General features: G+C 38.6%; 1 protein-coding gene across 3 annotated transcripts; it reads right to left on the bottom strand.

The window, feature by feature from the left end:
• Positions 1 to 91: 91 nt before the first annotated feature.
• Positions 92 to 16,900, bottom strand: sppl2a (signal peptide peptidase like 2A). 3 transcript variants are annotated; one of them, XM_028580783.1, is made up of 17 exons: positions 16,656 to 16,900; positions 14,594 to 14,704; positions 14,121 to 14,303; positions 13,841 to 13,930; positions 13,591 to 13,724; positions 11,943 to 12,100; positions 11,754 to 11,850; positions 11,318 to 11,419; positions 9,484 to 9,565; positions 9,176 to 9,250; positions 8,779 to 8,835; positions 8,037 to 8,090; positions 5,996 to 6,095; positions 5,376 to 5,456; positions 2,710 to 2,870; positions 1,228 to 1,261; positions 92 to 556 (listed from the first exon to the last, which is right to left on the bottom strand). In XM_028580783.1, exons 1-17 carry the CDS (start codon positions 16,707 to 16,709, stop codon positions 516 to 518), a joined length of 1,614 nt encoding a protein of 537 aa, XP_028436584.1. In that variant the 5' UTR covers positions 16,710 to 16,900; the 3' UTR covers positions 92 to 515. The 3 variants fall into 3 exon arrangements, with proteins under 3 accessions (XP_028436584.1, XP_028436591.1, XP_028436598.1); XM_028580790.1 differs by lacking the exon at positions 1,228 to 1,261; XM_028580797.1 differs by lacking the exon at positions 8,037 to 8,090.
• Positions 16,901 to 17,600: the final 700 nt, after the last annotated feature.

The raw sequence follows: 17,600 nt of genomic DNA, 5'->3' as shown, positions 1-17,600 counted from the left end.
ACAGATGTGCCCTTTATCTACAGGAATGTTTTGTTCCCTGAAGTATCTGTGTGGAAGTTTCAACAAGGACCGGAATACATGTACAAGAACATTAAATTTAAGTTCCTTTTAATATAAGGCAATGAAATAAATCCCATCATACAAACAGATTACACATAAACCCCCAAAACGGTTATCAAAAACTTCATAGTGTGGCTACAAGTAATTTAAAACCCACCCTGATGAAACTGTCAAGCTGAATATTATAAAGTGCTTTCTCATTTTGTTGTATGCAATCATCACCGAGGCAAAGTCGTTACAGTTTTCTGAACGTGAGCCTAATAGACCTTTCAGGCACTAAACAAGCCTACGCAGTATTTATTAGCCTTCTAATCATTCACAGCAGTCAAATGAACCCATACTGTTTGAGAATCTGTTGATCAATAACATATGTTCCCTTGCTTTGCAAATGTAATATTAAAATGTAAAAAAGAAAAGAAGCATCCAGCAGTAGGGTCCATTCTCATTACTGTAAGTCAGCATCTTTCTCCACCTGCGGAGCAGTCAGTTCTTCCCTCTAAAGAAAAGAGGAAAGGACAAGTTAATAATTTTTCAATTTAATCTGATAGTTCACCAAATAAACATGATAGACCAAGAGATGGGATATTAATTTGTAATGCGTACTGCATATACTACAGCAAATGAGCGGTACGTTCTACATATACCAAACCACAGATAACACATCCCAATCCCAATAACTGCAAGCAACGACATGCAGAGGTCAACATGGACATGTTGGTAACTGCATGAAGGATGGAGTAATGCAAGTATTAATTCCCGTTGGCTGGAAGAAAAAAAAAAGGATGATTGGAGAAAGAGAATGATAAAACAAACTGCAGAAATAAAGATTTGAAGTGAATGGTATTCCAGGGCCATGGAGTGTGGCTTTGAGAAGCTCTTCAGACATATCAGATTATTTTCAATCAACTAGAGACACCTAGTGGTCAGTTAATGCAAAACACTGTACTGTCCAAATGTAGGTCCTCCCAAGTTCTTTGTATTTTAAAAGGCATAACATATGTTGTGTCTTTGAATATCACATTGACCCTGGAAATCAGGGGTTAAAATGTCAAAAGAAAAAAAGGGACAAAAAGAAGCTAGTGAGAAAAGACAAGGCACTGCAGTAAGCAACACTATAAAATGGCAGGAGAGATGCGGGGGAGAGGTCTGGGTTTGAGGGAAGCACACCTGGCAGCAAAGGTTCCCTGGATGAGTCCAAGACCTGGTGAAGATGAAGCCAGGTCAGAATTGTATCTCTTTCCTGCTCGTTTTTTATGTCTCTCACATACAAAGACAAGAATATTATTCACACATCTATACACATCCATGCAACCTTCTCTCAGACTTTCTCAATTCGTTTAGGACCTCAGGGTGAGAATGTAAGGCATCAAGGCGTTTTTGCATATATGCATATCAACTAAAAAACATACAACAGATTTTAGGTCAATTGCATTCCTTGCAGCCAGCCTTTCATTCAGTTCATGCCAGTTGTGGATGTAAACCATGGTTTGCTGTTTAAACTGTGTTTTTCTTTGATTTACATTTGTGTTAAAACACATTTCCAACACTGCTTAATATTTACTGTTTTGTCATTTAAAAAAATCATTAAAATATAAGAGGTTTTGCAGTTTCTGTTTTAGAGAGAATGCCTACATTTCTCATATAATGCCACTGCAGGGCATTCTGGGGGAGATGTCAAAATAGTAATGACTGGGTATAACACACACTGTCACAACACATGCCAGGCTAAGGAGCATGTAAATAAAAGATGTCTTTTCATTGCTGTACATTCAGTTCTTCAAAGACAGCACAATATCATGGAATAGACTTGATCAATAAACTGTAAGTGGGTGACTCACAGTGATTTCTTAAGTTAAAGAAGACTGCAGAGAAAAAGGGGTTTGAAACACAAGTGTGCAGATTCTATACCACCTTTTCTCATGATGACTCAAAATGTTTAAAATATCTGATGTATGCTATGCATGCAAGAATAAAAAAGATAAAATCTAAAATGTAAACAGAGATATAAACACTCACAGTCACAACTGAGTTCACATAATTTTACCCATCTGGACAAGAAACAGTAAAGGAACAGGGGTATCTGCCTGGAATCATTTCCCTTAAGGCTGCCATTCAATAAGCAGACTAACTTTCTCTTGCAAGAGCCTCAGGTGGTCCGGTGCGACTGGCTTCCTCTTAGTTTACTTGTATTACAAGAGAGTTGCTTGGCAAACAGGAAATGATGCAGTTGTAAGAATGACGTTTTTTACGGTTTTGTTAAAAACAAAAAGCAGACCAAGAAAAAGTGGCTCTGCAATTATTCAGCAGCAAACCCTCAGGGCTGACCTGGAAGTTGCTGAACACGTAAGATGCCTTTTATATTATGCTATGCACAGGCTGCTCAGCACTAAAGCACGTAAGCCTTGTTCATGTTGGTAAATATTTACAACATCCCTCTAGTGACTAGCAGTGAGCATCCATCTTGGCAATAAGCCAAGTCAATAGCGCTGGGTTGACTTTGGTTTCATGAACTGGTGGTGAAAAACTTATGACACAGATAAAAGAGGACTGAAGTTCTTCAGAAATACATTGAAACCTGTTTGAATGCTGGAAGTACCACTACTGTGCCAGAACTATATAAAATCACTTTGAACTCTCTGGTCCTCTCACCTCATAGGTGGTTCCAGCCCAGAACTGCCTCATCTCTCCCCTGCACCCGGCCACCACAGCAGAGGTAACCAGGGTGAAGGGCACCAGGTAGAGTAGGGCGGGCTGGCCCATCCCTGACAGCAGCATCACAGCAAATGTTACTATCATTCCCAGCAGATAGGCTACAAGGAATGAGAGATGGACAAAAAACAAACACATAAGGAGAGAGACAAGGTCAATCTGAAACTTACACGCACACGCCGCACACACACACACACACACACACACACACACACACACACACACACACACACAGGGAAAAAGACAATAGAGACACCTAGTGGTCAGCAAAAACTATGTCAGCATTTCACTAAGAAGAAGCATTAAAGTACCCATATTATGCTCATTTCAGGTTCATAATTGTATTTTGAGATTGTACCAGAATAGGTATACATGGTTTAATTTTCAAATAACACCATATTTTTGTTGTACTGCACATTGCTGCAGATCCTCTTTTCTCCCTGTGTGTTCAGGTCTCCGTTTTAGCTACAGAGTGAGGCATCGCACTTCTATCCCATCTTTGTCGAAAGGCGCACATGCGCAGTAGCTAGGTAAGGATCACATGAGCTAGCAGTTTGTTTCTACAACTTCAGGTAAGTACAAGGCAGAATTAGCCGGGAGACTTCTTCCAAACGAGGGCGCACTTCCAACTTTGCGTGGAATACCTGCAGAACAGGGACATGTACAGTGGTGTGAAAAAGTGTTTGCCCCCTTCCTCATTTCCTGTTCCTTTGCATGTTTGTCACACTTAAGTGTTTCGGAACATCAAACCAATTTAAACAATAGTCAAGGACAACACAAGTAAACACAAAATGCAATTTGTAAATGAAGGTGTTTATCATTAAAGGAGAAAAAAAATCCAAACCATCATGGCCCTGTGTGAAAAAGTGATTGCCCCCTAAACCTAATAACTGGTTGGGCCACCCTTAGCAGCAACAACTGCAACCAAGCGTTTGCGATAACGTGCAATGAGGCTTTTACAGCGTCCTGGAGGAATTTTGGCCCACTCATCTTTGCAGAATTGTCCTAATTCAGTTACATTAGAGGGTTTTCGAGCATGAGCGGCCTTTTTAAGGTCATACCACAACATCTCAATAGGATTCAGGTCAGGACTTTGGCTAGGCCACTCCAAAGTCTTCATTTTGTTTTTCTTCAGCCATTCGGTGGTGGACTTGCTGGTGTGTTTAGGATCATTGTCCTGCTGCAGAACCCAAGTTCGTTTCAGCTTGAGTACACGAACAGATGGTCGGACATTCTCCTTCAGGATCTCTTGGTAGACAGCAGAATTCATAGTTCCTTTTATCACGGCAAGTCTTCCAGGTCCTGAAGCAGCAAAACAGCCCCAGACCATCACACTGCCACCACCATATTTTACAGTTGGTATAATGTTCTTTTTATGAAATGCAGTGTTCCTTCTCGCCAGATATACTTGGACACACACCTTCCAAAGAGTTCCACTTTTGTCTCATCGGTCCACAGAATGTTGTCCCAAAAGTCTTGGGGATCATCAAGATGTGTTCTGGAGAAATTGAGGCGAGCTTTGATGTTCTTTTTGCTCAGCAGTGGTTTTCTCCTTGGAACTCTGCCATGCAGGCCATTTTTGCCCAGTCTTTTCCTGATGGTGGAGGCATGAACGCTGACCTTAACTGAGGCAAGTGAGGCCTGCAGTTCTTTGGACGTTGTTGTGGGGTCTTTTGTGACCTCTTGGATGAGTCGTCGCTGCGCTCTTGGGGTAATTTTGGGCGGCCGGCCACTCCTGGGAAGGTTCACCACTGTTCCATGTCTTCGCCATTTGTGGATAATGGCTCTCACTGTGGTTCGCTGGATTCCCAAAGCTTTGGAAATGGCTTTATAACCCTTTCCAGACTGATAGATCTCAATTACTTTCTTTCTCAATTGTTCCTGAATTTCTTTGGGTCTCGGCATGATGTGTAGCTTTTAAGGATCTTCTGGTGGACCTTACTGTGTCAAGCAGCTCCTATTTAAGTGATGCCTTGATTGTGAACAGGTGTGGCAATAATCAGGCCTGGGTGTGGCTAGAGAAATTGAACTCAGGTGTGGACAACCACAGTTATAGTATGTTTTAACAAGGGGGGCAATCACTTTTTCACACAGGGCCATGATGGTTTGGATTTTTTTTCTCCTTTAATAATAAACACCTTCATTTACAAATTGCATTTTGTGTTTACTTGTGTTGTCCTTGACTTTTGTTTAAATTGGTTTGATGTTCCGAAACACTTAAGTGTGACACACATGCAAAGGAACAGGAAATGAGGAAGGGGGCAAACACTTTTTCACACCACTGTAAGTAGTTCTTTTGTAGATTATGGTGACCTAGTGTGTGTTGTAGCAGTGTTTTTCCATTGAGAACGAGCTAGCATGCTACAGTTAGCCACCTCGTCTCAGCTGACGTAGAAAGCCGAGCAGATTTTGAACAGCTCACCCGGAGACTGAAGGCTGAAGACATTCAGAAACCCGTATCTCACTCAAAACAGCATGGATGTTTTTTTTTCCCAAGTTTGTATGCGTGTGGAAGCACCAGAGACACAAAATAACACCCCAAATCCCAATCCAAAACAATATATCAATTAACATATAAACTAAATTATAGTTAAACTGTGATGTACCTATGCAGCAGCTGACGAAGTAGATCTTCTTGCTGCTGTTGATCCAAACATCAAATCTGCTGCAGTAGGCCACCAGGAGACCTGTTGGACCAGAGGATGCAGAGGTTGATACATCATACTACTTGTCTTTATTTATTCTTTTTCAGCGTAGAAGCAGTGCTGCCATTTATATATGCCGTTTATTTTAACATTATTGGTTTTGGTACTTCTAAAGCAATTACATTATTCACATTACAGTCATTCCCACTAGCAAGTAACTTTAACACACACCATATGCAACTTAAATTCTTCTCTATATCCGTATGACACTAAATTACTTTTCTTTTTTGCATTTCTGCTCTTATTGGACAGATTATTTGTCCTTGTGGTTTGTCTTCAATGTAATCACATTCAATTCTGACTATTAACTCCACAATCAGAAGAACAGATGAGTATGTTTTAATAATTAAATTAATAAGCTTTGTTTGTACTAAACTGTACACATTATGTATCAAGTTTTCCTTCTTTTTCCTCTATGGGCTTAATGGGTTTAAATACTGTTGTTAAACTGACTGGCAACCAGCAGCCACTGTTGTATACCAGGGACAGTTTAAACACTGACGGTGACACTTTAACCTCACCTGGAACAATGATATCTCCATAACCCAGAATGGAGAACTGCATCCCACACAAGCTCTGAGCCCAGGCTGAGAACCGTGGGACACGCATCACCACCGGCAGCTATGAAGACAAAATGGTATATTTTTAAATTGACATAGTGTGACAACAGAATTATTGTGTTGTGTGCAACCAAATACAGTGAGCTGTATGTTGTGTTATACTGACTCAATCTGACTCTTTACTTTATATTAATTTCTAATTCATTTTTGTATATTGCTTTAGAATCTCTTGCAGTGTTTTTTCTAAGGGCATTTTCAAAACTATAGTTAATTTGCTTTGGTCCAAATCAGTTGATGAGTTTGTAAACTTGGAGTGATTTCACCTTGGTTCAGTTTCTTTTCACACCTGGAAAAAGCGAGCTTGACTGCAGTCTATATCTGTGAGAGAAACATTGCAAGTTGCTACACTTTACATGTTCTGCCACACCACAGACTGCAAAGCAGATCTGACTAGAGGAGTCATTTAGCTTACACTTGTGGATCACCCATACAGTAGTATGTCTGGTTCAAGGTCGGATCACGTTTTCACCCCCAAACGAACCGCTCCGGAGATCGATTAAAAGCGTACCGAGACCACCTCATCAAGGTGTGGATGTTCAAACCACAGTTTACTTTGAATGAGACTGACTTTTTTTTATTTCATTCAGCTGATCGATTATTTTTCACTACAGTAGGCCAAGTGTTAGCAAACACATTGACAAACCGCTGTTTCCACAATTGCTCACATACATAGTATGCAGACTTTTACACACTGAACACGATTTTGCTGTGAGTACACAGGTGTTGGCTTCTAGAGTAAAATCTCCCAGAGAAAACCAAAAATCCAAAAACATGAGCTCCGCAGTAGGAGGAATTCTGGGAGAAACCCAGCTTTAGCTATCCAGCAATGACTTAACATTCCTTAACTAAAACCTCTGGGTACCTCTAACCAGGAGTAAAAACACTTACATTCACTTAATGACACTTACAAACACGTGGTATTCATGCTAAAACAATGTTTCACTCCAATGGAATATAAATACAGACAAAAAAAAAAATGGAACCCCCCTCAGTGCTCCAGACTGTGGCCAAACGGTCGCATTTTGCATCCTTTTTTGAGAAAATGTGAGTATTTTTTTTTTTACAACTACTCGCACATGTGCAACTTGCAAATTTGACCACATTATTTTTTTATTTATTTCATGTTGAAAAACGGTATACCAGAGATAATGTGCAGGCGGCTGGCGGGGGAGTAAGGAGAGGCACAAGTTGTTTACTTGTTCTGATGCTGTAATGACAGTAAAGTGACCACTTACCTCATGTTTACATTAAGTTTTTATTTATTTTTTTATTGTTTTTTTGCACTGTAATGACAGTAATAATACTTTGTTTACATTTCTTAATGTGCATTTGTTAAGCACCATTCAACTAAAATGTGACTGTGAACTAAAATAAAACCGCACACTGAAGTTCCAAAGAATTTATCAGCAATACAGTTAAAATGGGGAAAATGTGGGGAAATTGCATTGCTGGTGTGCGCCCCTAAATTTTCTGCCTGTGCCCCTCACATTTTCAGTTAGGGGCCACAGTGTAATAAATAAAAAATAAATAAGTGTAGTAAAAAAAGGTTAGTCTGGAGCCCTGCCCCTGAAGGCTAAATCTATTAACATGAAACACTGCTCATAAACTGATTCAGCTTAAGTAGAACTGCTGTGTTTAAAATACAGACTCAGTGACGAGTGACTTATCAGCACATACCACCTGACAGTCATATGAGAGTCTACATGTGTGCTGCTTCACTTTTCACTTTTGTAAAAAGGTTAGGTAACAGTATGTGTAAATTCTGCAAATACAAACATTAAAACATTCCTCATCATATTTGTATCACATAGGCTCTATAAAAGTGGGACTCTGCTCATGCGAATCTATCGGAGATCAAACATCTACAACCACAATCCCCTCCCACCCACCTCAGGATGTAGCTTTAGGAAAAGGAGTGGGTGGTTAACAAGTCAAGCCTTACTTTCTCAGAGGGAGCCTGGGGTTCAGCTGGGACTTCCACCATGTTACCTTGCGTCTACGACAGAGCCCACCCAACCCCAACGCACAGTTAGTCAATCAGTCCATCTTGCCCTTTAGGGCATCAACAACAAGCAGTGCAGATCAGCCAGGATGTTAATAAAGCCAGTACAAAGTTGAAGGGGAATTCCACCAGGCTTAGCTTTCAGCTTAGATGCTTTAGTAGTAGTCCATCTTCAGAAGTCCACTTTATTCATTCATTCATTCATTCATTCATTCATTCATTCACAATACCACTTCAAACATTACAATAATACAACTGGGGTACAAGATCAATTGGGTAGAGTGAATGAGCCCCCCAAAGAAGCTAGAATTTTACTCCACAGACTTATTTATTTATTTCTTTATTTATTTATAGAACAAAGTTTGTATTCTTCAGTCTGCCAATAAAGTAAACTATTTTGGGCCATAAGCACTTAAAAACAATCCTAGGACATAATAAAGTGCTTGGGTTGGTTTACAGAAAATGTTTTATCTGTGATGTTACTTAAACATAATGCATTCATATCTTTTTTTCATAATTGCAGATATTGCAACTGTTGTATAAAAAAGGCTGTCTATTTTTTTTTCGTGCATGAATGAAGAATGAATGTGGAATTTAATTTTATAGCAAATATTTAGAAAATGCCAAGAATTGTTTTAGTGGAGTTCCCCTTCATGGTAGGAAGCAATGGAGGGAGAATTACCTTCTCTCCTGATGCATCGGGGCCCAGGGCAACCTGCACCATGATGCTAACTCCATTCTGTTGACAGAGAAAGAGAATGCCAAGAATTTATATCGTGCTCCCCTCCATACATCACACTGAAACACCAGAGCTGCAAAAACATCTTCTAATCAATGATATTAGGTGTCTGTATGTAGTTGTGTGTACGGTTCCCTTTGCAAAGCATCTCTTCACTTAAAGTAAACTTTTATGCTTTAGTGAAATATGTTAACTGGATGCTAATACACTTTGGAGCAACAAAGGTTTGAGTATAAAAGCAGGAAATACTGAGGAATGGCAGAAAAATGTGATATCAGTAGCAGTTAAGTATGTAAAAAGCCCTGAGAAAATCAAACAGAAAAAGAAAATGTACTCATACCTTGGTAAAGAAAGGAGTGATGAAAACGAAGAAGACGTCATACACAAGCAGGAGGCTCAGCAGAATCACACAGATCTATGCCATTATGGGAAAAGAAACTCAGATTAATTCCAGAACTGAGAAAAAAAAAGATATATATTTTAACGTTACATTGCTCGATCAGGATTGCATTAATTGACAATTATGGTAAACGTTGTGTGTAGTGTGATGCCATGACAACATCTTCAACAATGGGGCAGTGTGTGACATACTAATGACAGAGGACAATCAATATATATACTTAAATTAAGAGGGGCTGTTTAGAGTACCTTGAAGTTGGACAGTGAAATGGTCTTCATGAAGTTGAGGCAGAAAGCAATGCCAAGGAGGTCCTGCAAGATCCAGATCCATCTACAAGAACACAAAAAGCTCTTTTACCTTGTGTTTTAACCTTAACATTTGTTGTTTTTACCTTTAACAAGAGCAGTCTCACTCTACCTAAGGATACAATGCAAAAAGGAAATGCAAGTTACACATTATTAGAATTAACATCCCGCTAAAGGCAATTCTGCTAAAAGAAATCTTGACGAAAGCCTAGAGCAACAAGAATGAATGAACATTGATTTTGTAGCCATATGTTTGATAATTAGTGTTTGATAACTTTGGCTTCTAATGTCTTTGACTTATAAACTCAGACTAGCTGTCTGAACGGGATCATTAAAGTAACACAAACAAGGCATGTTTAGGATGTTGTAACAACAAGGCTTAAAATTCTAAGAAAGCCCTATAATTACCCTTTCTGTTGAGTTCAGAATTGGCTAGAATGATGTAATACCTTAACAAATAACACTGACTGGATGATGCAAAGTTAAAAGAAGTGCTGCTGCAATGTGGGTGTTTATCAGATCATTTTAACCAATAAGCATTTCCTGCTTTACAACCAAAACAGTCCTGTGGCTTTGGCGCGGTCATGTCTTAAGCGTGATTTATGCTTCTGCATTAAATATACGCCGTACTGTATGTATGTAGGTGGAGACACGGACCGTACACCGGACCCTACGCCGTAGCCTGACGTGCGCCTCTCGAAAAATCTAACTACACGTTACACACGGCGACACACATCGCTCGGCCGTGGCTTGGTAGCATAGAGAGACAAAGTCACGCCCCTTCCGGTGGATCTCATGGGACCTTAACTCAGAAAAGGCAAATTATTTTTTGAGCCATGGATTACAAATATGATGTTCGTCAATTTAAAAGATAATTTTTCAACCGAAGAAAGTCTCAGTTAGCCGTAGGTTTGTCATTTGACCACTTAGTTTTGTGTGAAACCGCTCCGTGAACTACATCTCCCGTGTCACACAATCTACCTCACCTAGCTTGATTCTCGGCTTGCTTGCTAGCTAGCTAGCTTAGCTCTGTTCCACAACACATGTAACGTTATCTTACCCGATGGGTTTTATGCAGTGAAGTGTTTTCAGCAGAGAAGCAAAAGAACAAGGGAGATCCTCTGCTCATTTGAGTAACGTTACATCACCGGTACGATACACACAGACATCGTAGCTTCAGCGAGAAGTCATCCATGAGACATTGAAGTGTGTAGTCTTTCTAATTACGTATTTTCAGTCTTCTACTTCAACAGTTTAACAATAAACTGAGACTTTCTTCGGTTGAAAAATAATGTTTTAAATTGACGAACATTATATTTGTAATCCATGGCTCAATTCAAACAAGATAAAAAAATAATTATTATCTCTCCATTGACTCTCGTTCATATTTTTTCCGAATTAAGGTCCCATGGACCGGAAATAGAAGGGTATTACTTCGGCTCTCTATTGCATTTCCCCTTACTCATTTCCTGGTTCTCCTTCTAAAATAAACAACATGAAATCAAGGAGAGGGGAACTTTTCCTGCTTCAGATTTCCCACCATGGTCAGAAAGCACAGGGGAGACCCTACGCACACACAAATGCCGGCCCTGCTATTCTATTAAAGAGATCAACACACACCAACGCACAAGTATAAACTTCAGGCCACTTACATAGGCTACGGCGAAAGCTTTGCGTGGAGCCTCCGTAGAACCAGAAATCACGCTTTAGTGTAGGTGTGAAACCGACAGAAGGGTTATAGTTGTGTGTTTTGAGTGCATGTGTCCCCTCGCAGTACCTGTCTTCATTCCTGTAGACTCCCCAGACCACAGCAATGCTAATGCAGGCAGCAGCCAGTATGAGAGACCTCACTGAGAGGTTGCAATTTCGGATAGAGAAGCTAGAAAAAGACACAGACAGACAATCAAATAAACAGACTTTCAGCAGCTGAGGCCCGTCTACCACAGTGTGATTCAGAGACAGACTTGTTAAAACACACTGACCGGTTTCACATCTTCCCAATGTGACCACAATGTCTGTCTTGTTTAGATGAGAAAAATGTAACAAGGAAAAATAAATTTTCACTTATACGGACTTGTTCGTCAGGTAGTATTGATACACATCCATTTGGGCTAAAATTGTTATTTCTATGTTATTCAATTTTGTGAAGTGATTTTAGGTCTTAGTGGAATGTGTGCGTATGTAAACACTTTTTGCAAGACTGATGCTCATACCTCCCAGTGCCACAACCAAGTTTTTCCATCACTGCATCTAGACAGCTGAACAGTGCAGAGGCAGACGCCAGGCAGAATATGGCAATAATGACGTAAACTGGGGGGGGAAAAAAAGGAACAGATCATATCAACAAAACTTCAGATTATCAGTCCTTCAGGGGACACAATTTGTTTTTTTTCCCCACTCACCAAGGACATTGTAGAAGAAGTACATGAGTACCAGCATCCCACACATCAGGGCGACAAAGAAGACCACTTTGAGAGGAGAGTACAGGAAAAGCTCTCCGCTGTCTGCTTTGCTCTCTCCTCCTCCTCCTCCCCCTGGCCTAACACCATTTAACCGGTCTCTGCCACAAACAGAAAAACATTAGATCTCTTTTCTATCGAAGGCCTATTCTTTAAGATGATTAAAAACTGGAGGTTCTTGAAAGAGAAAAAAAAAAGACACACAGCATCCAATACTCCGTGCAATTGAATGCAATCTCATATAATAGCACTGCAATAAAATGACCTTTGGGAAAGAATGCATTGTTGACAATGCCATCTACTATGTGTTCAACACGTCCGTTAAAAATTCACTCACATCGTCACTCAATTTCATTGTCACTACATCTAACTATAAAATTGAGGACCCTCTGTGTGTATATGTCTTTCAAATATCTCGAGAACCGTTCATCAGATCTACTTCACACATGGCAGGTGTATTTCTGGGTACCCAATGACCCAGTATCGCAGTTTTTGGTGCAGTTTTGACACGCGACACATTAAATATGAATGAAATGTGAATCTAACTCGTTTTTTTTGGGGACCAGCATGTGCAAAAAATGTCACAAGCAGCACGTTTTTGCACAAGGCTCTGTACAGCAGTGAGGGCGGGGCTGCTACATCCATAGCGGGCTCATTGATTGTACCCGTTCTTATTTTTTTGCTGCTACCAATGTTGCATATTTCTGGATATACCAACCAAACTTTTCTTCACTTTCCTGGAGTTAACGAGCATGTGGAGGTCATACAGGAACACCGCAAGACATGTAAGTTTGCCATACTAACTTTCACCACTAATAACTTATTACGTTAATACCTCTGTTAAATAAGCAAATAATACACACAAGAAACTGGTGTTAAGTATGTCTATAGTTTCCTCACACAAGGCCAAAACATGGGCAATATTTTTACAAGAAGCTAACATTACATTCTTTTCTACAATAATATCTCTAATTGGGAATGTTGGTATTGGCAGTGGTAGAAAAAGTACTCAAAAAAAATTTTCTTAAGTAAAACTATTAACTATTAAGAGTAAAATAAGTAATACTGCACAGTAGTCTTGCATTTAAATGTTTCCTTAAACGGAAAAGAGAGGCACTATATCAGCACAATGTAGTTACATTTACTTAACTTATCTGTTCAAGGTGTAGCTTTCAACTTTCACTTAATGCTGGACAGTTAAATGAATAATAATGCATCATATTTTAATTGTAATATTTTGTGAGTAAAATCTGAATCTGCAACGTAACAAGTAACATTTCTCTGTCAGGTAAATGTAATAGTACAATGTTTCCCTCTAAAGTAGAAGCACACAGTAAGTCAGTACTATACAGTTGAGTTGCATATTAAGTGCTCTGGATGCTTGTTCTGTTATTTCAGAGTACAATGGTTCTGCAGGCAACAATACCAAAGGCCAAGCAATCAGCCTGTTCCAAACAGGCACGTTTTGAACAGGCACTGCACTAGTACTAACAATGCATCAACTATACAGTATGTTCTTCAAATATGTGCTCTAGTTTGATCAATTAAAATGTATAGATACTGCTCTGTTTGTGAAGCTGCAATGTCTCACCTCTCAGATGCCCCGCTCCAGTAGCCGCCCAAGGCGACCGTGACAATGGCAATCAGTAGCATGACCGCAATGCTTGCATCAATCTTTGAGGAAGGTGGAGCATAAAGCTTCACCTGCATCCCTTCACCAAACACCTGAGGACATACACAAACATTTAATGAGAAACTGTACATCCAGCTTGACCTTCTTCATCAAATTGATTAATTGAAAGGGTGGCAACAACAAAACCAAATTTAGTAGAGAGCCTGACCTGCTGTGCTTCAAGTAAGTCCCTGTACCTCATGAGAGCCAGAGGAATATGGATCTTTGCATACTCAGACTCATTGGCTGATGGAGTGATCTAAAGAGCCGAGAAGTACAAAAGAGATTTTTATAAATGCAGTTGGTTAGAATGTTGCTTCCTTATTTCTGAATCACTTCTGCATTAACATCTTACATTCAAACATCCTGACATTAGTATTATGATCACGTATAAACAAATCAACATGATTAGTCCACTGACAATATACAGATTGATGTAAATACCTTACCAATGATTTGCTGCTGGCAATGAGCAAAGTTGCAGCTCCGAGGCTCTGAGCAACCAGAGCTTTCTGGCTGAAATCGCAGTCCCCCCTCATCACTACCAACGCTTTGCCCTTTACCACATCTGGACTGACCCCAGAGGCATTACAAAGCACAGTGGAGGTCATATTCACCAATGGATATTGCGACTGGAAAAGTGAAGAAAATAAAATGATTTAACAATTAGAAATTGGAACGTTTCCTATCATTTTCCCATCATTACTTTAGAAAACATAGAAGTCACACAATTATGGGTGTTACAGTAAACACAACTAAGTAATTTGATCTAAGGTCATGTCATCATTACTTCAAACTGTAAATACTTCTGATTACCACATTAATCCGAATCAGAGTGGTAAACCATCACCAGTAACCAGGTTGTAATAAGATACTGAAAAGTTACAATAGAATAGTGCCTAAAAATGTTTGAAAAACTTACGGCAGCACCAAGGGTTTCTGACAGGGGGGTCCAGGAGTGATTGTGGACAATGCAGTACTCCCTATCTGTAGTTTCATTTGAAATGTGCAAGATCGCCTCTTGGCAGTTTATCTGTTGGGCAAGAAATGTTATTCTTTTGAGTTCCACACAAATTAAAAATGATCTTAACCCAAACCAGCCTTGTAAGACAAAACTGAGGAATCAAACTAACATAAAGATGGAGTTGACAGAAAGCAGCAGATTAATTGCAGCTGGCTTGACATCCAGCTAACACACACTGCACCTCAGTAGGCATGTATTTGGTGTTTTGTATGCTGAAAAATCATTTAAATTAAATCATATGTGAAGAAGAAAATAAATTGGTTGTTGGTTAAACTGCTTACAACTCATGTACAGAATGCCACAACGTATGATGGTGTGTCACAAATAGACTTTGCTTATAATTTAAGGGGTCTAAAGGCAACCACAAAGGTTGGGAACCACTGATCTAGGTTGATACTGGGCAAATATAATCAATTTAAAACATTTTTTAGACTTCTGGACTATATTTTAAACATCATTTCCATGGCTACATGTTAATGTATGGTTTGGACCGGCCCTACACTGAAATATAGTCATTTAAATGCTACAACTTCACTTGCAAATCAACAAATCCATGCCTACTGAAATGTAATATAGATTTGACTGACTGATATACCTCTTGTTTTTTATTCTTATTTTATTTTGTACTTGTAGTTTATATATATATATATATATATATATATATATATATATATATATATATATATATATATATATATATATATATATATATATATATATATATATATATATATATATATATACACACATATATATATATATATACTCATGTACGTACATGAGTATATATATAGATAACTACTAACTTAAGCTGCAGCAACACCTGAATAAATAAAAGGATTATCTTATCTGGAGACCAATAACAAGGAAAACAAACGCGAGCATTTAGATTAAAAAAACAGTCAACATCAAATCTTTTTATTTTGTGGAAGCATTTTTCAGTCAAAAGTAGCAGTATCAAATTAATGACGTAGTATTTATGTCTTAATGGAAGCATAAGACAAGATCCCCAAACATACAGTTTCATATGACATATTTCATATTCAAATTCTGATTAAATATGTTGGTACGTAAACGTGCTGACATTAGGCAGGACTGTACCAAAACAGGTGACATAAATCTTCAGGAGCCAGATTACAAAAGAAGCAGTAAACAAAAATGTCCTTTTTGTATCTTTGTAGAAATACATTGCAGGGATAACATCGATTAATCATTTTAAGAGACACCTCTTTAACCTTATTTATAATCAGACATTTTAAATATAAGAACCAGATTTTCTTCCAGTTCTGGAGTGAAGCTATTCCAGTAAGAGACCACATTTATAACTAAGACAATAAATGTCTTTAAATAAGGTAGCTAAGTATGCCGTTATGATTACTCTTTTTCGACGAGAGACAGATTTGGCCAACTCTAGTAGCGACAGGTTTGGAATATATGACTCTTCCTTCTTTATAAGTTTCCTTGGTTGGTAGGTGAAGTGATATCTGGAGGGAGTCTGGAAATCCCCTTCCGCCAAACCTCAAGTTTAGTTATACTTCTGTTCTGTATAAATTAGCTAAGTTAGATTTTAACGACAAAGGAGTTTGGTCTAATTCAACGTCAGTTTAGGAAAGTGTTAGCTACATTAACGTATTCCCCATTATGTAACATTAATGCAGCACAAAAACTCAGTTTTCTAGCTTGAACCACACTATCTGAGGCTAACTGACCGAAACGTTAGAGCTAGCGTTAGCTCGTCGACAGCAGTCATTTGTCTCTTTTTATACCAGGACAAGACGATACTTCTCGTACACATATTAGCACAGTGTGTTGACTAGCTAAATACTAGGAATATGATTCACAGACAGATAACAGTAGTCACAGCTAGCGAGTTTTTCGACTGTAAAGCCAGCTATAAGGCCCGTCATTTGCCGACGGACACCCTGTTTAGTTTTATCGTTATTATCATCCATAAACTTACCTGCGATGCCAAGAAAATGACCGACAAAATAATGATTCTGACAGCTCTTTCCATTATGGTAACATTCGTTTTTTACTGAGTCCGGTGGCATCCGCATGAACTGAATGATGTATGGCACGGAGACGCTTCTTATTCGCTAAGTTACTCGTATCTTCATTGCTATTGTTTAGCTTGCCAGCAGCTGCCAGGTACTTCCTGTATTGGCTTGTGACACATGACACGTTGACCCACTGGTTTCTGTTTCACCTCACAGCGTTTCAATAACACGCATAGCGTAGGCCTACACGCACTGAGCATTCATGAATTAAAATAATTTAAAAAGTCGAAGTAGCAATGTCAAAAGAAAATGTAAGGTAGGCCTACAATTTTTTTTTTTCATTTAGATATTGACTTCCATTCAACTAGGCAAAATAATGATTTCCATTTGCCTTATTCTTATACATCAAGACATCCATTTTTTTAATCAGATATAGATATATCCCACTGCTAATAAACTGAATGGGTCACTAAAAACATTAAGTTAATTACTTGTCAGCCTTTAGGCCAAAGTGAATCTTAATCCTTATGGCAGGATACTTAAGTTGTTGTATTTATTGACTTATTCTAGGTTTGTTTTTCTGTTTGCTTTTGCTTTATTCATATATATATATATATATATATATATATATATATATATATATATATATATATATATATAGTTACTCAACAAAACAATAGGGAAACAATACAATATATGTGTGTGTGTGTGTTTGTGTTATTGTTTTTGTTGAGTAATTCTATCATTTATATTTATTTTTATGTCCTTCCTCCTGCACTGTAATGGCCTTTTTTCTATTGTATTTTTTTGTACATCTTCTTTTGTGCAAATAAACTAAACACAACTTACTAAACTTAGCAGAAATAAACAGGAGGAGAGAGGAAAGAGAAGAGAGACAAACCTGCAGG

Source organism: Perca flavescens, chromosome 1, assembly GCF_004354835.1.
Source record: "Perca flavescens isolate YP-PL-M2 chromosome 1, PFLA_1.0, whole genome shotgun sequence".
Classification (NCBI taxonomy): domain Eukaryota; kingdom Metazoa; phylum Chordata; class Actinopteri; order Perciformes; family Percidae; genus Perca; species Perca flavescens.
This window is presented reverse-complemented; position numbering and strand designations above follow the sequence as displayed.

Bases quoted from the DNA above. Each gene is read 5' to 3' on its own strand.
- sppl2a (XM_028580783.1), bottom strand. From the start codon at position 16,709: ATGGAAAGAGCTGTCAGAATCATTATTTTGTCGGTCATTTTCTTGGCA. The intron at 11,851-11,942 runs GTGAGTGGGGAA...TTCCCCCCCCAG, and splicing joins CTTCTTCTACAATGTCCTTG to TTTACGTCATTATTGCCATA. The intron at 9,251-9,483 runs GTACTCTAAACA...ATAATGGCATAG, and splicing joins TTTCACTGTCCAACTTCAAG to ATCTGTGTGATTCTGCTGAG.